Here is a 22462-nt window from a genome sequence, read left to right on the forward strand (position 1 = left end):
TGGATGAACCCATCACCTTACAAAACTGACCTGTTGCTAAAACTGCTGCCTTATCGCTCATATATGTTTTACCTGTTTTTACTTGTTCCTGTCTTTATTTCTATCATGTTTCTTGCTCTTGTTTTTCTCCTGTCTGTCCCTGTTTATGCAGTTGAATTGTCCTGTTGTCCTGCTTCTTGTTTGATTGTTGCTCATATGTGTTGTGCTTCAGCTCACATTAGTCAAACTGCTCTGGTTTGTTTGTCGTAGTTTGCTTTGCCTTTGGGCTAATTCTGGCATATTTATAAATAAGCTTTTTAATATGCACCGTCTCTGACAAATAAACTAATAAAATAAAAAAATAAAATAAAATCAATCAATCTTTATTTATAAAGCACCAAATCACAACAGAAGTCATCTCCAGCAACTTTACCCATAGAGCAGGTAATTTAATTCAAAGACACCCAACAATAATAAATACTATTGATTATAAATACTGTTTATAATAAATATCATGGGTGTAAGAATCATGATGTGGGTGGGACAATCCAATGGGGGGGCGGGGGAGGGGGGGGGGGGCAGCACTGTTTTCTCTCAATAAACAGTGCTGAGTGGATGACTGATGTAGAGGAGAACTTTTCACATTCCTTTAAATTCCTCATAAACTGTATACTGAACAGATTCCCTTTTAATGTGTAATGAAATTCTAAAGTGTGAGGTAGGAATAGAGAGGTCTGACTCTCCTTCAGCTGATTCTGTTTAAATGATGTGGACTGTCCAATATGTGACAACCGTCCCCATCATAGGGTTGGTTGTCTGTGTGTTATTTAATGGGGAAAAATAAAAAATGTAGACAATCTTAGAAATTAAAAATGGGATTTTTTGCTACCAGCAAAGTTAACAACCACATGTTTTAACATAGCTAAGAATGAAACATACCTACCTATCGCTCTCTCTTCATACTTTTTAATACTAATGATGTTTTATTATAAACTCATTGTGTAAAAGAAGAGAAACACTGAAGAGTTTATATTTACATGTTCACATAACAAACACTAAACGTCCTCTCAGCTCGATGTCAAGCAGTTTACTCCAGAAATGATCTCTGAACTAACATCTCACCTAAACTCTGAAACTTTTAGTACCAACACTTTTTAACAACAGCGGAGTTCTGATGAATGACAGCCAACCCAGTTCTCCAATACTAAAAGTGGACAGTTTTTACAGCTGAGCGTCTCTAAGGAGGCTTTCAATGGAGCTTCTGTTCTTTTCAGGCTTCTGTTGTTTTCACTTTCATTTCAAAGTGAAAAGTTTCTCTAAAAAAACCAAAACAGCTCACACAAACATTTTATACTTTCAGTTTCCACCCAACACAGCAGCTACCACAAGAGTTTAACCTGTCACGTACACATTGATGTAACAGATGAGACTCATTTCATCTCCACCAGACAAACTGCATGAACTTAGTGAGACATCGGACTCAAACCAGAACAATGTGCTTACAGCCTATAAAACATACATAAGGTCAAGAGGTCATCATGTTCTTTGAAGGCAGAATTGATCAGTTCAACACATTTCTACACTGGATTCATCATCATCATCTTTTTTTTCTTCCCCTCCACTTAAAACAATGTTTTTCTTCTTGTTCCTTCAGTTAAACGTTTTACGTTTGTTTTCACTGTCATCTCAAAGTAGAAAGTTTCTCTGAAAACTAAAAAAGAGCTCACACAAACATTTTATACTTTCAGTTTCCATCCAACACGGCAGCTACCACAAGAGTTCAACCTGTCACGTACACATTGATGTAAAGTCACATTTCACCACCACATACAGAGTCATATGTTCAGCTTCCTGTTCTCACATTCAGGTCCTCCTTCTAACAAACACTTATTAAAATCATCATGTGTATCCTGAACTTTTCTGAACAAATATGCTCAGCTGTATGATGAGAAGTTTATCAGACGCCTGTATGTTGGTTTGGTTTTCTACTTTTGTTTCTGCATCATACAAATATTTCAAAAACACATTTAAAAGAGAAACTGAAGATAAAATAACTCATCTCATCTCCTACTTCACTGAGTCCAGCTGAGAAACTAATGAAATGGGAAAATGTGCATATTAAATAATGGTGGAGAATGAGTAGATGTTATTTTAAGGATTTTGATAAGATGATTTTTGTGGAAAAATCACATCAGACACAAATTCTTATTCAAAGTATTTTACATCTTAAAACTGACCTGGAGGGGATCTTTAAAGCCACAGACCAAAGCACCAACAACCTGGACCTCCTTTGGTCCCTTTGGAACCAGTTAAGACTCTTTACAGTCCTGCAGTCTGGAAACAGCTCACACAAACATTTCATACTTTCAGTCTCCACAAACAGCAGCTACCACAAGAGTTCAGTCACATGCACATTGATGTACAGTCACATTTCACTGTCTGCAGACACGTTTCACCCACATATATGGAGTCACATCTTTCACCGCTTCCTGTTCTTACATTCAGGTCTCGCTCTAACCTGTTAAATATCAAATTGTGGTCATCATGTTTATTCTGAACTTTTCTGTTTCTTCTTTCCTAACAGATGAGACTCATTTCATCTCCACCAGACAAACTGCATGAACTTAGTGAGACATCGGACTCAAACCAGAACAATGTGCTTACAGCCTACAAAACATACATAAGGTCAAGAGGTCATCATGTTCTTTGAAGGCAGAATTGATCAGTTCAACACATTTCTACACTGGATTCATCATCATCATCTTTTTTTTCTTCCCCTCCACTTAAAAAAAGTTTTTCTTCTTGTTTCTTCAGTTAAACGTTTTACGTTTGTTTTCACTGTCATCTCAAAGTAGAAAGTTTCTCTAAAAACTAAAAAACAGCTCACACAAACATTTTATACTTTCAGTTTCCATCCAACACAGCAGCTACCACAAGATCATGCACACATTGATGTAAAGTCACATTTCACCACCACATACAGAGTCATGTGTTCAGCTTCCTGTTCTCACATTCAGGTCCTCCTTCTAACAAACACTTATTAAAATCATCATGTGTATCCTGAACTTTTCTGTTTGTGTCATCTGCTCTGAGACTGTGGAGATTATGAGGCATCACTGCAGATAAAGAACAAATCTGTGGAACTGAAAGCAGGAACCATCTAAGAGCCCAATATGATCCATCCACTTCATTTTATTTTGAATGCAGACTTATTTTACTCTAAATAATAAAGGATGATGTTTTTACTATCAGAGTAGTCAGCCTGTTATTTCTATCATGTGTTTAACAGAGTGTCGATCAGCAGCTGGAGGACAAAGGGACAAAAAACACCTCACAGTTTTTGGAGGCTGTGACTCCTGAACTGAGACATACTGGCTGGCTGTACTCTGATCAACTCTGAGCATCTCTGAACCACCTGACCTGCTGATGAAGTCACAAACAGCCTGCTGCTCTAGTCTAGATGAGTTACACTGCTGAGATCAGAACTGTGGATCAGGACAGGAAGTCATTATCAAACAATGGAGATTTCATATTTGAATTATATTCATAAAAACATTACAGAGCTTAAAATGGAAGCAGGTTGCAGACTACTCGTCATAAATCATGTTAAACCTGCAGGCTGCTGTTCTCAATACTCACAAAGAGCATCTTCACAGTCTAAGAGCAGCAGAATACAAACAGCCTCACAACAACTAACTCCAGTCCCACCACTTTATTTGACACACTGGTTCTACTGGGAGCTTCTCTCAACACTAGCTGATGTAGTTTGAATGTTATTCAGGAATAATCACAATTATCTCACATCAAGGAGCATTTTAATGCACAGCTCAGGCATTACAATGTTAGTATAATAAATGATCATTGATATAGTCTGAATAAATATGCTCAGCTGTATGATGAGAAGTTTATCAGACGCCTGTATGTTGGTTTGGTTTTCAAAAAACACATTTAAAAGAGAAACTGAAGATAAAATAACTCATCTCATCTCCTACTTCACTGAGTCCAGCTGAGAAACTAATGAAATGGGAAAATGTGCATATTAAATAATGATGGAGAATGAGTAGATGTTATTTTAAGGATTTTAATAAGATGATTTTTGTGGAAAAATCACATCAGACACAAATTCTTATTCAAAGTATTTTACATCTTAAAACTGACCTGGAGGGGATCTTTAAAGCCACAGACCAAAGCACCAACAACCTGGACCCCCTTTGGTCCCTTTGGAGCCAGTTAAGACTCTTTTCTGTCCTGCAGTCTGGAAACGGCTCACACACACATTTCATACTTTCAGTCTCCACAAACAGCAGCTACCACAAGAGTTCAGTCACATGCACATTGATGTACAGTCACATTTCACTGTCTGCAGACACGTTTCACCCACATATATGGAGTCACATCTTTCACCGCTTCCTGTTCTTACATTCAGGTCTCGCTCTAACCTGTTAAATATCAAATCGTGGTCATCATGTTTATTCTGAACTTTTCTGTTTCTTCTTTCCTAACAGATGAGACTCATTTCATCTCCACAGTAAATAGTCAGTAAAACACCATATCAACTAGTTTGGCATGATCTTACATTATAACTTTTATATTAAGTAAAGCTAATGGAATACAATTGTTCTAAATATTACATTTAACCTGGGTTACCATGGAGATCAGGAAACATTTACATGTTTTAAATGAAGTCATTATTAGTATATAAGTCTACTTAAATACACTGTAGCTGATACAATATTTAATATCTATCATTCTACTGTGGTTACACCATTTGACATTTTCAGGAGCATTCAGTCTGACTTTTGGTAAAAAATGGTGCAAATGTCATTTAAATGATATAAAACCAACCAAAATACTAAATGTACATTTTAACAAACCTGATGCTGCTTTTATATCTAGTTAAACATATTAATCACTGCATTTTGAAGGCATCTGTTAATAGTCACTATGTATTATTGTTCATATATTTAACATATTGTTGAATTGACCACACTGCTACATTTCAGTATCTGACTCTAAAACTATCACAGGGTTGGTCTGTGGCGCCCCCTGCTGGTATAAACCACAGACTGTATAAAAGAAATGGACGTAACATCCGTGACGTCACCCACGCCCTAATGCATATCCTGCTTTATCGTCACATATAAAATCAGGGAGGCCAAAATGTCCCAAATGAACATCATACTGCATTGAAGAAGGCTTTAAACTAGCGATTGAGACCATAAACACATTTTGAAAACGTTTACTGAGGTTAGAAATCAAGTGAGAAGTTCGTGAATTCTCCATTGACTTGTATAGAGACGGTGGCCCCCTGGTGGCCTTTTGATAGAATGCAGCTCTAAGTTACTTCCTGGTTGGCCTCATTTCAGAGGACCAGAACTCCCCGCCTGGTATAAATACTGACAGTGTGTGTTTCAGTGGCTCAGAGGAAACGTTCAAAAAAGCTTCAAATTCAGTCAGTCGTGTTTTATTAAAGAAAACAACAACAAGAACCAAACTCAGGTCAGGGGTCAGAGGTCAGGGGTCAGGGGTCTCCAGGCTCTGCAGCCACAGCTCCAGGGCGAACTTCGTCCCGGTGCTGACTCGCTCCACGTCTGGGCCACTGCTCGGCGCTCGGCTGACAAACACGGCCAGTGGCAGCGAGGCGTCGCTCAGAGCTCCGTCTGAGGAGACCTGGGACACGCTGCGGGGGTCAGAGGTCAGAGGTTACACACAGCAGAGGTCAGAGGTCACAGCAGGCGGTTAGGGTTAGGGGTTAGGTGATACCTGATGTTGTCGGGCAGGTCGTCCAGCTGAACCTCGCCGTCGGCTCCGTCCACGGCCGCCACCACGGCTCCAACCAGCCGGCTGTCAGCCCACAAACAGCCGCTGACCTCAGCAGGAGACGGACTCAGAGACGCCTGCAGGACGGAGACGGGAAGGGTCAGGGGTCAGGGGTCAGAGGTCAGAGGTCAGGTGAGCAAGGACAGTAACAAAAAGACTTTGAAACATAGAAGATGAGGATTTGACTCATTCAGACTCTGAAGCTACATATTAGCTTCAGATCTACTTTATAATCCATGTTTCCACAGAAGGAGGACTGTGGGTTTAGTCCTCCATCACTTCCATTGTAAACATCATTACACACACACACACACACACACACACACACACACACACACACACACGCACACACACGCACACGCACGCACTGACTGTTACCTGTAGCTGCAGGTGAGAGAGGGACGAGTGCAGCAGCATGTAGACGACAATGTGATGTCTCTGAGGAAAACCTCTGGACAGCATGGGAGGATACACTGACTGCCAGAGCACAGAAAGCCTGGTTAGAGTGTGTGTGTGTGTGTGTGTGTGTGTGTGTGTGTGTGTGTGTGTGTGTGTGTGTGTGTGTGTGTGTCTCACCTCCCACAGTCCCAGTATTTTTGGAGAAACTTTATCTGGTTCCAGTTTCAGCCCAGTTTCCTCCTTTAACTCCCTTAGACCAGCTTCCAGCAGCTACACACACACACACACACACACACACACACACACACACACACACACACACACACACACAGACACACGCAGACACACACACACACACACACACACACACACACACACACACACACACACACACAGACACACGCAGACAAAGAGATACATACATACACACACACACACACACACAAAGAGATACATACATACACACACACACACACACACACACACACACACACACACACACACACACAGTTTAACAGTGTTCAGTGTTTGAAGTTGTAAAAAGAAAGAAGATTCAGTATTTACCGTCTCATCTGGCTCAACATGGCCGCCTGTTAGAGAGAGAAGCAACAACATGAGTGTGTGTGTGTCTGTGTGTGTGTCTGTGTGTCTGTGTCTGTGTGTCTGTGTGTGTGTGTGTGTGTGTGTGTGTGTGTGTGTGCTAATAACAACACACCTGGAGGAACCCAGACGTTTGGAAATATCCGGAGCTCCTTGGCCCTCCGTGTCAGCAGCACTCTCTGATTGGCTGACTGCAGGAGGATGGCCACGCCCACGTCCACTCCTCGCTGCTGGACGTCCAATGGGAGCGCTGCAGCCTCCGTGACTGACAGGTGTTTGATGGGACAGAAGGCGGGCCTCTGGGACAGGAAACAGGATATGAAAGCTGCTGTCAATCAAACACAGACACGCCTCCTCCAGCTGCTGTCAATCAAACACAGACACGCCTCCTTCAGCTGCTGTCAATCAAACACAGACACGCCTCCTCCAGCTGCTGTCAAACACAGACACCGACACGCCTCCTCCAGCTGCTGTCAATCAGACACAGACACAGACACGCCTCCTCCAGCTGCTGTCAATCAGACACAGACACGCCTCCTCCAGCTACTGTCAATCAAACACAGACACGTCTCCTCCAGCTGCTGTCAATCAAACAGACACTGACACGCCTCCTCCAGCTGCTGTCAATCAAACACAGACACGCCTCCTCCAGCTGCTGTCAATCAAACACAGACACGCCTCCTCCAGCTGCTGTCAATCAAACACAGACACAGACACGCCTCCTCCAGCTGCTGTCAATCAAACACAGACACAGACACGCCTCTTCCAGCTGCTGTCAATCAAACACAGACACACCTCTTCCAGCTGCTGTCAATCAAACACAGACACCGACACGCCTCGTCCAGCTGCTGTCAATCAAACACAGACACAGACACGCCTCCTCCAGCTGCTGTCAATCAAACACAGACACGCCTCTTCCAGCTGCTGTCAATCAAACACAGACACCGACACGCCTCCTCCAGCTGCTGTCAATCAAACACAGACACAGACACGCCTCCTCCAGCTGCTGTCAATCAAACACAGACACAGACACGCCTCCTCCAGCTGCTGTCAATCAAACACAGACACGCCTCTTCCAGCTGCTGTCAATCAAACACAGACACCGACACGCCTCCTCCAGCTGCTGTCAATCAAACACAGACACACCTCTTCCAGCTGCTGTCAATCAAACACAGACACCGACACGCCTCGTCCAGCTGCTGTCAATCAAACACAGACACCTACACGCCTCCTCCAGCTGCTGTCAATCAAACACAGACACAGACACGCCTCCTCCAGCTGCTGTCAATCAAACACAGACACGCCTCTTCCAGCTGCTGTCAATCAAACACAGACACGCCTCCTCCAGCTGCTGTCAATCAAACACAGACAGACACGCCTCCTCCAGCTGCTGTCAATCAAACACAGACACAGACACGCCTCCTCCAGCTGCTGTCAATCAAACACAGACACAGACACGCCTCCTCCAGCTGCTGTCAATCAAACACAGACAGACACGCCTCCTCCAGCTGCTGTCAATCAAACACAGACACAGACACGCCTCCTCCAGCTGCTGTCAATCAAACACAGACACGCCTCTTCCAGCTGCTGTCAATCAAACACAGACACCGACACGCCTCCTCCAGCTGCTGTCAATCAAACACAGACACAGACACGCCTCCTCCAGCTGCTGTCAATCAAACACAGGCACCTACACACAGACAGGGGAAGCTTCCTAAAAAGTAGTTGACGGTTAATTTAACAGTTGGTAACTAACTGATTAATAGTTGCAGATCTATAATTGATTGATTAAGGCTGATCGATACCTTCAGTCGGACTCGTCGTCCTTCGTCTCCTCTGCTCAGGATGAACTGGTTCTTCTCCAGAGAGCAGCTGACCTCAACCTCGTCATCACCGCCATCGCTGAAGTGACCCGTCAAACTCTGACATCACAACAGCAACACATGACTCAGGATCACATGACTCAGGATCACGACTTCGTTGATCGGTCTGCACTGACCTGAACAAACTGAGCTCTCTGTGGAGCCGCTCGGTCTTTACACACATAAACCAGGATCCTCCTCATCTTATCCATGCTGCTCCTCACCTGAGCTGCAACACAGGAAACAGGAAACTTCACCTCTCCTTCAAAGTAAAACACATCCACATCCTGACAGTTTATTTATTATTAGAGTCTATTGATTAAGAGTTTGGTTTATAAAATGTCAGGAGATGATGTAAAAAGGAAGGAAGGAATAAAGGTAGGAAGGAAGGAATAAAGGAAGGGAGGGGGGGAGGGAGGAAGGAATGACAGAAGGAAGGAAGGAAGGAAGGAATGAAGGAATAAAGGAAGGAAGGAAGGAAGGGAGGGAGGAAGGAAGGAAGGAATGAAGTAATAAAGGAAGGGAGGGAGGGAGGAAGGAAGGTAGGGAGGAAGGAAGGAAGGAGAATATATTAGAGGATTATGGTAAAAATGTCTAAGTGGTGTAACCATAAAAACAGTAAATAGTCAATAAAACACCATATCAACTAGTTTGGCATGATCTTACATTATAACTTTTATATTAAATAAAGCTAATGGAATACTATTGTTCTAAATATTACATTTCATCTGGGTAACCATGGAGGTCAGGAACCATTTACAGAATCAAAGCAGTAAAAGTTCACTCAGTGTTTCAGGTTGTACTTCAACAAGCTCAGTGTTTCCCACAGGACAGGCATCTATTTGTGGTGGTGGTGGTGGTGGTGGTGGTGTGGTCCTCAGCTCATTTTTGATTCTCCCCAAATGAGAAAATGATCGCTCCCCCTCACAGCTTGTCACATAAACATTAGGGAAGACTAACTGCAGGCCAAACTTCAATATGGTTTCAGCATGTTTGAGGGTGACTTGTCTGTTTCAGCCAACATGAAGGATCGGAACTGCAGACACATAAAACACGCTGTTCCGCCTACGGGACGGACCGGAAGTTGGGAGGTAGCGACAAGTTCTTCTGAATGTTTTAAACACCAACCCTTCAACATATATATTCATGCGGTACATTGTTAGAAAGCTTAGATTCTCCTGATTCATTCAAGACCACTCACGAATTATATAGTTGCTCACAGCCGTAATAGCATTAGCGGTTAGCTCGGCTAGCCACTTAGATAAAGTAAGCTAACAGCTATAATGCTACATACCTTCAAAGTCTTCCCTTTATCCACAACGATCATCTTATGACTCAGGACTTTCTGTACAGCTCGACAAGTCTCCATTCTGCTGAAATATGAAATCCGTTTCCATAAAACCGGAATACTTTCCTCAATATGTCCATGTATTTAGTCCAACACGTAACGTAACACACACGGAACAAACCATAAACGGTCTGTTTACGTCATTTCCTGACCTACACGTACATCTGTGGGACACGTGACTGTTTTGTTTACGTCCGTGAGCTCCTCTTGTTTCATACGACACCACCACACAACAGCAGATAGCCTCCGGTCTTCGTCGTCTTCGTCGTCTTCTTCTTCGTCTTCGTCGTCGTCTTCTTCTTCTTCTGGCCGACCAGGTGCATTAAGTGAGTCTTCTTTGGTTTTATTGCCGCCACATACTGCCCCGGATTTGTAACGACAAGCTACATTCACAGACAGAGTCCCATTATAATTATTTTATGAGCGAGAAAAAAGCCGAAAAATCTATTTGTGGCGGACGTAATTCTTTAGTGGCGGACCGCCACCAATAAATGAATGTGTGGGAAACACTGAAGCTTAGAGCTCACCCTAGTGGCTGAAAGTAGCTGTTACTGAACCTGAATACGAGATTACACAGCTCAGAGACTCATTCAAGTTAATTAATTTCCTCCCTTTCTTCCTCATTTCCTTCCTTCCTTCATCTGCCTTTCCTTCCTTCCTTCCTTCCTTCCTTACTGACTCATTCAAGTTTATCAATTAAAAAAAACTTCCACAGCACAAAAGTTGAAGTTAGACCCTCAAAGTAATTATTCGATGAGTTTTTAATGACCCATCATTAATTCTGACACATTTCTTGAACTCTGCTCCTCCTGCTATTTGAAAACTGTAGTAAGTCATCTTTAATTTCGTCCTGCATAATGTAACAGACGGTTATACTTTCATAGATAATAAAATAAAAACATGGAGGCTCCGCTGCTTGAACATGCAATCCTTTATTACTCACATCAACAAACACACTTCAGCTGCCACATGAACACTGTGTAAATGTGAGACTCTAAGCTTTCAGCCAAGAGAGAACTCAGTACAAACAAATAGGCCACATACCATCAACAGTATAAATGCAGTAAACGTACTGTATGCACATAAAAGAGAAGAAGACAATGACACACAACGGCCTCGGACCCTGAACCACAAGACCAGTTATAACTTCCACACTATAGTTCTGGATACGTTATATATCACAGTGAAGAGGAGACTCTCTGAGCCAAATGTCAGTACCATAAGTAACACAGTCCTCTGCAGGATGATGCAGCCGTACCAGACCTGCTCCTGTGACGGACCGCTGGGTCTCTGTTTGTCACGTTCGCTGGTGTTTCTCTGTCTCCGGTCTCACATAGTCCCACATAGTCCACATGAGAAGAAAATACACCTGAGGGAGCCTGAGGGGGCCTGAGAGGTCCTGAGGGAGCCTGATGGGGAGCCTGAGGGGGCCTGAGCTCCCCTGTAGTGACCAACACATCCATTGGCGGGAGCAAGTGTCTTGGGTGGTTGGGGTTAAGTGTCTTGCCCAAGGCCACATCGACATGTGGACTGGAGGAGCCGGGAATCGAACCGCCAATCTTCCAACTGGAGGACGACCGCTCTACCTCCTGATCCTAACCACAGCCGCCCCTTCCGATTTGGGATTACACGAGGTAGTATGAGTCGACACAGTCTCTGCCTCAAACTGCCAGCCCTGGTCGCTGTGCAGCACCTCTGGGATGAACTAACACCCCCCCCCCCCCCCCCCCATTGGGTGGCGGGCATGACTCTCCACAAGCACACTGACATGATGTGAGAGGTTTTCCATTCATCTCTCCAGCCACTGGGTCATCTCATTCCCCTCATGTCTTCAGTTAGTCTGTCTGTGGCTCCGTATAAACCCCCTCCCTCAGATACAGAGTGTGGCATGGTGGCTGCCCCCCCCCCCCCAGCCAGGAGGAGCGTGGTGTACTTCTGTGTTGACATAGGCCATTTCCAGATGACCAGAGCTTCTTCCGGATCAGAAGCCCCCTAACCCTGCCGAGGCTTCTTGCACTACCTTGCTTACGTTATCCAAACTCTCGGCTGGATCACGCAGGCAGGCAGGCAGGCAGAGAGGGTTCGCTCCGAAACCGTCCAGAAAATGTCCTGAAGTTCCTCTTTTACTGTTGTATAATCCGCCCGGTCGAGAGGAGAGAAGCAGCTTTGATCAGTTGGTTAAATCCTCACCGGTTCATAGTCACAGTCACCTCTGGTCTGGTTAATGTTGGCAGGAGTTCAGTCTGGACTCTACAGGTGAAGTCTCTGTAGTCCAGCAGCAGCTCCTCATCGTACGTCCACATTTTGCAGCTTCAGTCGTTTTTCTATAACTATTTATTTTATAATAAAGTACATCGAAGTGAAGTTCAGGCATGAGGCGGTTCGGACACTCGGTAGGTCGGACTAACTGGGTGATTCTCATGAAATCAGACTAATGAGGCATTTCAAAATAAGAGGGATGAAGTTAGAAACATCTCCTCATGATTTACCTGAAACATGTTTTTACTGCAACATGTTCATCAATTAAATATAAATATTAGTAATTAAAATAGATTAAAAAAAAGAAAAGGCTTCAGTGGATGTTATACTACAAACACTTACAGTAAATTAAGGTGATATTTGGTATTAAAAATAGTTTCTCATCCTCCACAATCCATGTTAGTTAATAAATATTATAATAAATGTTAGTTAAACGTTTGTGTGTCGTAGTATCTACACGACTTTTTAGCCTCATTACCGATACGTCAACTTTTGAACTTTTAAGATATGTTGCATTCTTACAGTTTTAATGATGATATATCCTATTATGGTCTAAATATGAACAGTTTTTATAAGCCACTTAGTGTTCTCTGTCATATTAAATAGTTTTAGTATTTCTAGATATGGTTTTTACACTAATATATTTACATTAATAAGGAACATGTGTCTGCTGTTCGCCTCGTTTCCACTCAGGAAGTTCCTGGTTTAGGGGGCGGGACCTTTACAGGAAGTTGTCGTGTCTTCAGCAGAGTCGGACCTGATAGGACTTTCATTATGTTTTAGCTTATTGTTTGTTTCAATCTGTTTTTTTATGTTCTCCTCTTTCCACTAAATGTAAAGCACTTTGAGTTTCCCTGTTGGGTTCAGGGAAATATATTTGCATTGCTTATTTGAGCTTTCTGTTGACGCCACATCCTGCTTTGACTTCACCCAATCAGCACTGAGTCGACCTCAAGCTACTGCTGGGCCATTAATGAAGGATTATCTCCAGGCTTGATGAACAGCTGCTCTCACACATGATGATGATGATGATGATGAAGATGTTTGAAGGTGTGACGCTGTGGTTCATGTTTGGATTCAAATTATCCTTAAAGATATGAAACCTTTGCTGTCATGGCAACAGGGAACATCACCATTAATTAACATGAAGATTAAATCCATTAGAGTTTATAAATGTGGGTTTAGATTATTTTCCATTAAGCAGCTCTACCTCGAGCCTCACTAGGGAGTTTTTCGGGGCTGAACGGAGGCAGGGACTCGTTTAGCCCACAGACTGTATAAAGAAATGGACCTAACATCCATGACGTCACCCATTGGTTTGTGGACTGCTGCTCGGAAGCCAAACGAGGGCTGGATCTGGAGGACATTGGGCAATCAACCTGTCAATCAGGACGTAGCCACACCCTAATGTATACCCTGCTTTATCGTCACATATAAAATCAGGGAGGCCAAAATGTCCCAAATGAACATCATACTGCATTGAAGAAGGCTTTAAACTAGCGATTGAGACCATAAACACATTTTGAAAACGTTTACTGAGGTTAGAAATCAAGTGAGAAGTTGGTGAATTCTCCATTGACTTGTATAGAGAGGGTCGCCCCCTGGTGGCCTTTTGATAGAATGCAGCTCTAAGTTACTTCCTGGTTGGCCTCATTTCAGAGGACCAGAACTCTCCGCCTGGTTTAGCCCCGAAAAACTCCTTTGGTGGAGATTCCTGCTATGGAGACGCACCAACAGCCCCATAACATGAACCTGAAGTCCCTGCAGTGGAAACGAGGCTAAAGACTCACTGAAACCCTAACAAACAGGAGGCTCAGTACAGTGACAGAACCTCTAGCTGTAGCGCTATGCTTTGAAGTGGCCTCCTGCAGTAAACCTACCGCGCTGATGGAAAGTAAGAGAGCTATTGGACTTTTGAACGGCTTGTTTAACTTTAAAACACTTCCAGACGCTTCAGTTGACAAGTCAAAAGTAAAATGCAACCTGTGTCAAACGGAGTTTAACTACCACCGGAGTACGTGGAGTTTGAGTTAGCACCTCCACGCTAAACACCCAGGTGCAGCCAAGTCAGCCTCAGCTCCACCAAAGGACCATTTTGGAGTGTGGGAGTCGCAGCAGAGCCGTGATTGATTCCCAGTTAAGACACTCTGGTAAGAAATGCTTTACATTATGGGCTTAAAACTGCCTTGAAATGTAAAATAACAGGATTTTAAACATGCAATTAATCACGATTAACTATGGAAACTCTGCGATTAATCGCGATTAAAAAATGTATCGTTTGACAGCCCTAGTTTATATATATGTCATCGTTTTACTCAGGATAAAAAAAATCGTAAATGATGGAGTATGTCATGATAATGAGACAAATGAAGGCAATGTATAAAAAGCAGAAATATGCACAGATCCCCGCAGCAGAGAGAGGCGAAGTTTCAACCTGCTGCGACGCCGACGCCTCTTCATTTGGGGAAGAGTCATTTTGGGTTTGCTGCTCCTGAAGCGGGACGGAAGACATCTCGGCCAAATCATGCAACAGCTGATCAACAGGTAACAGCGACCAGGCGCTAAAGGTTAGCAACAGCAACAAGCTACGACTAAGCTAATCACTCAACAGCTGATCAACAGGTAACAGCGGACCAGGCGCTAAAGGTTAGCAACAGCAACAAGCTACGACTAAGCTAATCACTCAACAGCTGATCAACAGGTAACAGCGGACCAGGCGCTAAAGGTTAGCAACAGCAACTCTGCTAATCAGACAGTACTACCAGTTAGTGAGTTTGGGACTTTATTCTCATTCATGCAGATACAAGAGTATAAATAAATCTCATGTGCTATAAATGAGTCCACATTAGTTTTGTTTTCTGTCAAAAAGCAGAAAGATCACTGAATGAAACAGTCTGAGGTGAAGGATTTATCTGATTGTGTTAATAAATAATCTACTTTAAAGCATCAGTTTGATATAAAGTCATATTGCTGTAATTATCTGTTTTTTTTTAAATGGACTTATAAATATAAGGCTGAGCGATATGGATAAAATCAAATATCAAATATTACAATATATTTGACCAAATAAATTGTGATTACACGATGAGATGTTTGATAAATAATCATCAGTAATGTTATTATAATGATAAAGTGAGTAAAAGGTATTTAACAGTCTGGCACGTTCAGAAACATGACGTTATTTTACTGTAATGCACCTTTAAAAACAGGAAAAGTCACTTCTGCCACCAGTTAAAACAATGGAGAGCAGAATAATGACTAAGGGTGTGCAATATCTATATTGCCCAGCCCTAAATAAATATAGCCTATATATAAATAATCTCCAATAAGATCGCCTGTAAATAATATTCTTAGTAAGTTCAGATCTTAATCTAAAATTTGCAAATGTGTCTTTTTAAAACTGTAATGTTAATGGTTAGAGACCTTTTAAATCTGCTTTTATGAGAATCACCAAAATAAACATGCAGCAAAGCGACGCGACGCTAAAAGGAAACTAGAAACTTAACTTCAAATTAAAAGTGTTTTATCTGAATCACTAACAGAGAATCATCCTCATAATATAGATAATTAAAACCAAACCAGAGAGAAACACGATGCTCCGCTGCTCCTTTATTAACCTTCTTCATGTCACACAAAGTCAATTACGCAACAGCAATATACAAGCTTCCGGTCCGCTCCTACAAAATAAAACCGCCACATATACGCTACACTGTGCAAATAATTACTTTTTTTTCTTTTATTATACCACAAACGTCTTTTACTGTGAAATTTGATGACTTTTTTGGCACAAAAATAAAAAAATATATATTTTAAAATGTTATATGTTTTGTATAAGTGTTACATACTTTATAGTTAATAGTTTTAATAAGATTGTTATGTTATAAATAGTTTTATAATTAGTTATGAGGATTTCTTTTTATATATTTCAAAGAGTTCATTACATGTAAATAATTATTAGGCTATATATGTTCATGTCTTAGTTAAAATAGATGATATTGCGCAAAAATAACCGGGAAAAAAAGTTATATAATATTGTTGAAACTGCTCCTTTTTCACAGTAAATAGATGTTTTATCATAGTAAAGATATTATATATGATTTAGCCCTTTAATTACAATGAGTTTGACCTCTCTGCTCTAAACTGTCACCCAAGAAATAAAAAATAGGTAAAATAATAACATAAAAATATTCAGTTTACTGTCAAAGAAACCAGATAATATTATATTTTCACCGTTTTCCGACCAAACACCTGAGAGATTAATAGTGACAGTGATCAACAGATGAAGTTAAATGGAAATAATCATTAACAGTGAGCTGAATATTAACTGCAGCTCGTGTTTAACATCGTTACGTCATAAACCGGAAGATATAAACATTGAACTCAACAAACACGCGCAGAGAAACACGAGCTAGAAACATTAAAACATGAAAACATAGAAATATAAAAACACAGAAACACAGAAGCAGTAGAGAGCTGCAGTAAACACTCACATGTCAAACGGAAGCTTCATCTTCTTCTTCTTGAGGTTAATTGATGGTTAAGAAACACCACGTGAGCCTTTTACCGCCACCAGGTGGTAGAATATTCATACTGCAGTACTTTTACTGTAATACTGCAGTACTTTTACTGTAATACTACAGTACTTTTACTGTAATACTGCATACTACATCACTATAATACTGCAGTACTTTTACTGTAATACTGCATACTACATCACTCATAATACTGCAGTACTTTTACTATAATACTGCATACTACATCACTATAATAGTGCAGTACTTTTACTGTAATACTGCAGTACTTTTACTGTAATACTGCATACTACATCACTATAATACTGCAGTACTTTTACTGTAATACTGCATACTACATCACTATAATACTGCAGTACTTTTACTGTAATACTGCATACTACATCACTATAATACTGCAATACTTTTACTGTAATACTGCATACTACATCACTATAATACTGCAGTACTTTTACTGTAATACTGCATACTACATCACTCATAATACTGCAGTACTTTTACTATAATACTGCATACTACATCACTATAATAGTGCAGTACTTTTACTGTAATACTGCAGTACTTTTACTGTAATACTGCATACTACATCACTATAATACTGCAGTACTTTTACTGTAATACTGCATACTACATCACTATAATACTGCAATACTTTTACTGTAATACTGCAGTACTTTTACTGTAATACTACAGTACTTTTACTGTAATACTGCATACTACATCACTATAATACTGCAGTACTTTTACTGTAATACTGCATACTACATCACTCATAATACTGCAGTACTTTTACTATAATACTGCATACTACATCACTATAATAGTGCAGTACTTTTACTGTAATACTGCAGTACTTTTACTGTAATACTGCATACTACATCACTATAATACTGCAGTACTTTTACTGTAATACTGCATACTACATCACTATAATACTGCAGTACTTTTACTGTAATACTGCATACTACATCACTATAATACTGCAATACTTTTACTGTAATACTGCATACTACATCACTATAATACTGCAGTACTTTTACTGTAATACTGCATACTACATCACTCATAATACTGCAGTACTTTTACTATAATACTGCATACTACATCACTATAATAGTGCAGTACTTTTACTGTAATACTGCAGTACTTTTACTGTAATACTGCATACTACATCACTATAATACTGCAGTACTTTTACTGTAATACTGCATACTACATCACTATAATACTGCAATACTTTTACTGTAATACTGCATACTACATCACTATAATACTGCAATACTTTTACTGTAATACTGCAGTACTTTTACTGTAATACTACAGTACTTTTACTGTAATACTGCATACTACATCACTATAATACTGCAGTACTTTTACTGTAATACTGCATACTACATCACTCATAATACTGCAGTACTTTTACTATAATACTGCATACTACATCACTATAATACTGCAGTACTTTTACCTTAATACTGCAGTACTTTTACTGTAATACTGCATACTACATCACTATAATACTGCAGTACTTTTACTGTAATACTGCATACTACATCACTCATAATACTGCAGTACTTTTACTGTAATACTGCATACTACATCACTATAATACTGCAGTACTTTTACTGTAATACTGCATACTACATCACTATAATACTGCAATACTTTTACTGTAATACTGCATACTACATCACTATAATACTGCAGTACTTTTACTGTAATACTGCATACTACATCACTATAATACTGCAGTACTTTTACTGTAATACTGCATACTACATCACTATAATACTGCAGTACTTTTACTGTAATACTACATACTACATCACTATAATACTGCAGTACTTTTACTGTAATACTGCATACTACATCACTCATAATACTGCAGTACTTTTACTGTAATACTGCAGTACTTTTACTGTAATACTGCATACTACATCACTATAATACTGCAGTACTTTTACTGTAATACTGCATACTACATCACTATAATACTGCAATACTTTTACTGTAATACTGCATACTACATCACTATAATACTGCAGTACCTTTACCGTAATACTGCAGTACTTTTACTGTAATACTGCATACTACATCACTATAATACTGCAGTACTTTTACTGTAATACTGCATACTACATCACTATAATACTGCAGTACCTTTACTGTAATACTGCAGTACTTTTACTGTAATACTGCATACTACATCACTATAATACTGCAGTACTTTTACTGTAATACTGCATACTACATCACTATAATACTGCAGTACTTTTACTATAATACTGCATACTACATCACTATAATACTGCAGTACTTTTACTGTAATACTGCATACTACATCACTATAATACTGCAGTACTTTTACTGTAATACTGCATACTACATCACTATAATACTGCAGTACTTTTACTGTAATACTGCATACTACATCACTATAATACTGCAGTACTTTTACTGTAATACTACATACTACATCACTATAATACTGCAGTACTTTTACTGTAATACTGCATACTACATCACTCATAATACTGCAGTACTTTTACTGTAATACTGCAGTACTTTTACTGTAATACTGCAGTACTTTTACTGTAATACTGCATACTACATCACTATAATACTGCAGTACTTTTACTGTAATACTGCATACTACATCACTATAATACTGCAATACTTTTACTGTAATACTGCATACTACATCACTATAATACTGCAGTACTTTTACTGTAATACTGCAGTACTTTTACTGTAATACTGCAGTACTTTTACTGTAATACTGCATACTACATCACTATAATACTGCAGTACTTTTACTGTAATACTGCATTCTACATCACTATAATACTGCAGTACTTTTACTATAATACTGCATACTACATCACTATAATACTGCAGTACTTTTACTGTAATACTGCATACTACATCACTATAATACTGCAGTACTTTTACTGTAATACTGCATACTACATCACTATAATACTGCAGTACTTTTACTGTAATACTACATACTACATCACTATAATACTGCAGTACTTTTACTGTAATACTGCATACTACATCACTCATAATACTGCAGTACTTTTACTGTAATACTGCAGTACTTTTACTGTAATACTGCATACTACATCACTATAATACTGCAGTACTTTTACTGTAATACTGCATACTACATCACTATAATACTGCAATACTTTTACTGTAATACTGCATACTACATCACTATAATACTGCAGTACCTTTACTGTAATACTGCAGTACTTTTACTGTAATACTGCATACTACATCACTATAATACTGCAGTACTTTTACTGTAATACTGCATACTACATCACTATAATACTGCAGTACCTTTACTGTAATACTGCAGTACTTTTACTGTAATACTGCATACTACATCACTATAATACTGCAGTACTTTTACTGTAATACTGCATACTACATCACTATAATACTGCAGTACTTTTACTGTAATACTGCAGTACTTTTACTGTAATACTGCATACTACATCACTATAATACTGCAGTACTTTTACTGTAATACTGCATACTACATCACTATAATACTGCAGTACTTTTACTGTAATACTGCATACTACATCACTATAATACTGCAGTACTTTTACTGTAATACTGCATACTACATCACTATAATACTGCAGTACTTTTACTGTAATACTACATACTACATCACTATAATACTGCAGTACTTTTACTGTAATACTGCATACTACATCACTCATAATACTGCAGTACTTTTACTGTAATACTGCAGTACTTTTACTGTAATACTGCATACTACATCACTATAATACTGCAGTACTTTTACTGTAATACTACATACTACATCACTATAATACAGCAGTACTTTTACTGTAATACTGCATACTACGTCACTCATAATACTGCAGTACTTTTACTGTAATACTGCATACTACATCACTCATAATACTGCAGTACTTTTACTGTAATACTGCATACTACATCACTATAATACTGCAGTACTTTTACTGTAATACTACATACTACATCACTATAATACTGCAGTACTTTTACTGTAATATTGCATACTACATCACTATAATACTGCAGTACTTTTACTGTAATACTGCATACTACATCACTATAATACTGCAGTACTTTTACTATAATACTGCATACTACATCACTATAATACTGCAGTACTTTTACTGTAATACTGCATACTACATCACTATAATACTGCAGTACTTTTACTGTAATACTGCATACTACATCACTATAATACTGCAGTACTTTTACTGTAATACTGCATACTACATCACTATAATACTGCAGTACTTTTACTGTAATACTACATACTACATCACTATAATACTGCAGTACTTTTACTGTAATACTGCATACTACATCACTCATAATACTGCAGTACTTTTACTGTAATACTGCAGTACTTTTACTGTAATACTGCATACTACATCACTATAATACTGCAGTACTTTTACTGTAATACTGCATACTACATCACTATAATACTGCAATACTTTTACTGTAATACTGCATACTACATCACTATAATACTGCAGTACTTTTACTGTAATACTGCAGTACTTTTACTGTAATACTGCAGTACTTTTACTGTAATACTGCATACTACATCACTATAATACTGCAGTACTTTTACTGTAATACTGCATTCTACATCACTATAATACTGCAGTACTTTTACTATAATACTGCATACTACATCACTATAATACTGCAGTACTTTTACTGTAATACTGCATACTACATCACTATAATACTGCAGTACTTTTACTGTAATACTGCATACTACATCACTATAATACTGCAGTACTTTTACTGTAATACTGCATACTACATCACTATAATACTGCAGTACTTTTACTGTAATACTACATACTACATCACTATAATACTGCAGTACTTTTACTGTAATACTGCATACTACATCACTCATAATACTGCAGTACTTTTACTGTAATACTGCAGTACTTTTACTGTAATACTGCATACTACATCACTATAATACTGCAGTACTTTTACTGTAATACTGCATACTACATCACTATAATACTGCAATACTTTTACTGTAATACTGCATACTACATCACTATAATACTGCAGTACCTTTACTGTAATACTGCAGTACTTTTACTGTAATACTGCATACTACATCACTATAATACTGCAGTACTTTTACTGTAATACTGCATACTACATCACTATAATACTGCAGTACCTTTACTGTAATACTGCAGTACTTTTACTGTAATACTGCATACTACATCACTATAATACTGCAGTACTTTTACTGTAATACTGCATACTACATCACTATAATACTGCAGTACTTTTACTGTAATACTGCAGTACTTTTACTGTAATACTGCATACTACATCACTATAATACTGCAGTACTTTTACTGTAATACTGCATACTACATCACTATAATACTGCAGTACTTTTACTGTAATACTGCATACTACATCACTATAATACTGCAGTACTTTTACTGTAATACTGCATACTACATCACTATAATACTGCAGTACTTTTACTGTAATACTACATACTACATCACTATAATACTGCAGTACTTTTACTGTAATACTGCATACTACATCACTCATAATACTGCAGTACTTTTACTGTAATACTG

General features: G+C 39.2%; 1 protein-coding gene across 2 annotated transcripts; it reads right to left on the reverse strand.

The window, feature by feature from the left end:
- Positions 1–5434: 5434 nt before the first annotated feature.
- Positions 5435–16782, reverse strand: nudt17 (nudix (nucleoside diphosphate linked moiety X)-type motif 17). Of its 2 annotated transcripts, none has more exons than XM_053327036.1 (9): positions 16758–16782; positions 8798–8889; positions 8604–8720; positions 6914–7097; positions 6763–6788; positions 6376–6468; positions 6178–6276; positions 5743–5876; positions 5435–5659 (listed from the first exon to the last, which is right to left on the reverse strand). In XM_053327036.1, the coding sequence occupies exons 2-9, from the start codon at positions 8870–8872 to the stop codon at positions 5494–5496; spliced, it is 894 nt and encodes a 297-aa protein (XP_053183011.1). In that variant the 5' UTR covers positions 8873–8889; positions 16758–16782; the 3' UTR covers positions 5435–5493. The 2 variants fall into 2 exon arrangements, with proteins under 2 accessions (XP_053183011.1, XP_053183012.1); XM_053327037.1 differs by having other exon boundaries at positions 8798–8884; positions 16758–16770.
- Between the last annotated feature and the right edge of the window lie 5680 nt (positions 16783–22462).

This window comes from Scomber japonicus, chromosome 10 (assembly GCF_027409825.1).
Source record: "Scomber japonicus isolate fScoJap1 chromosome 10, fScoJap1.pri, whole genome shotgun sequence".
Lineage (NCBI taxonomy): Eukaryota > Metazoa > Chordata > Actinopteri > Scombriformes > Scombridae > Scomber > Scomber japonicus.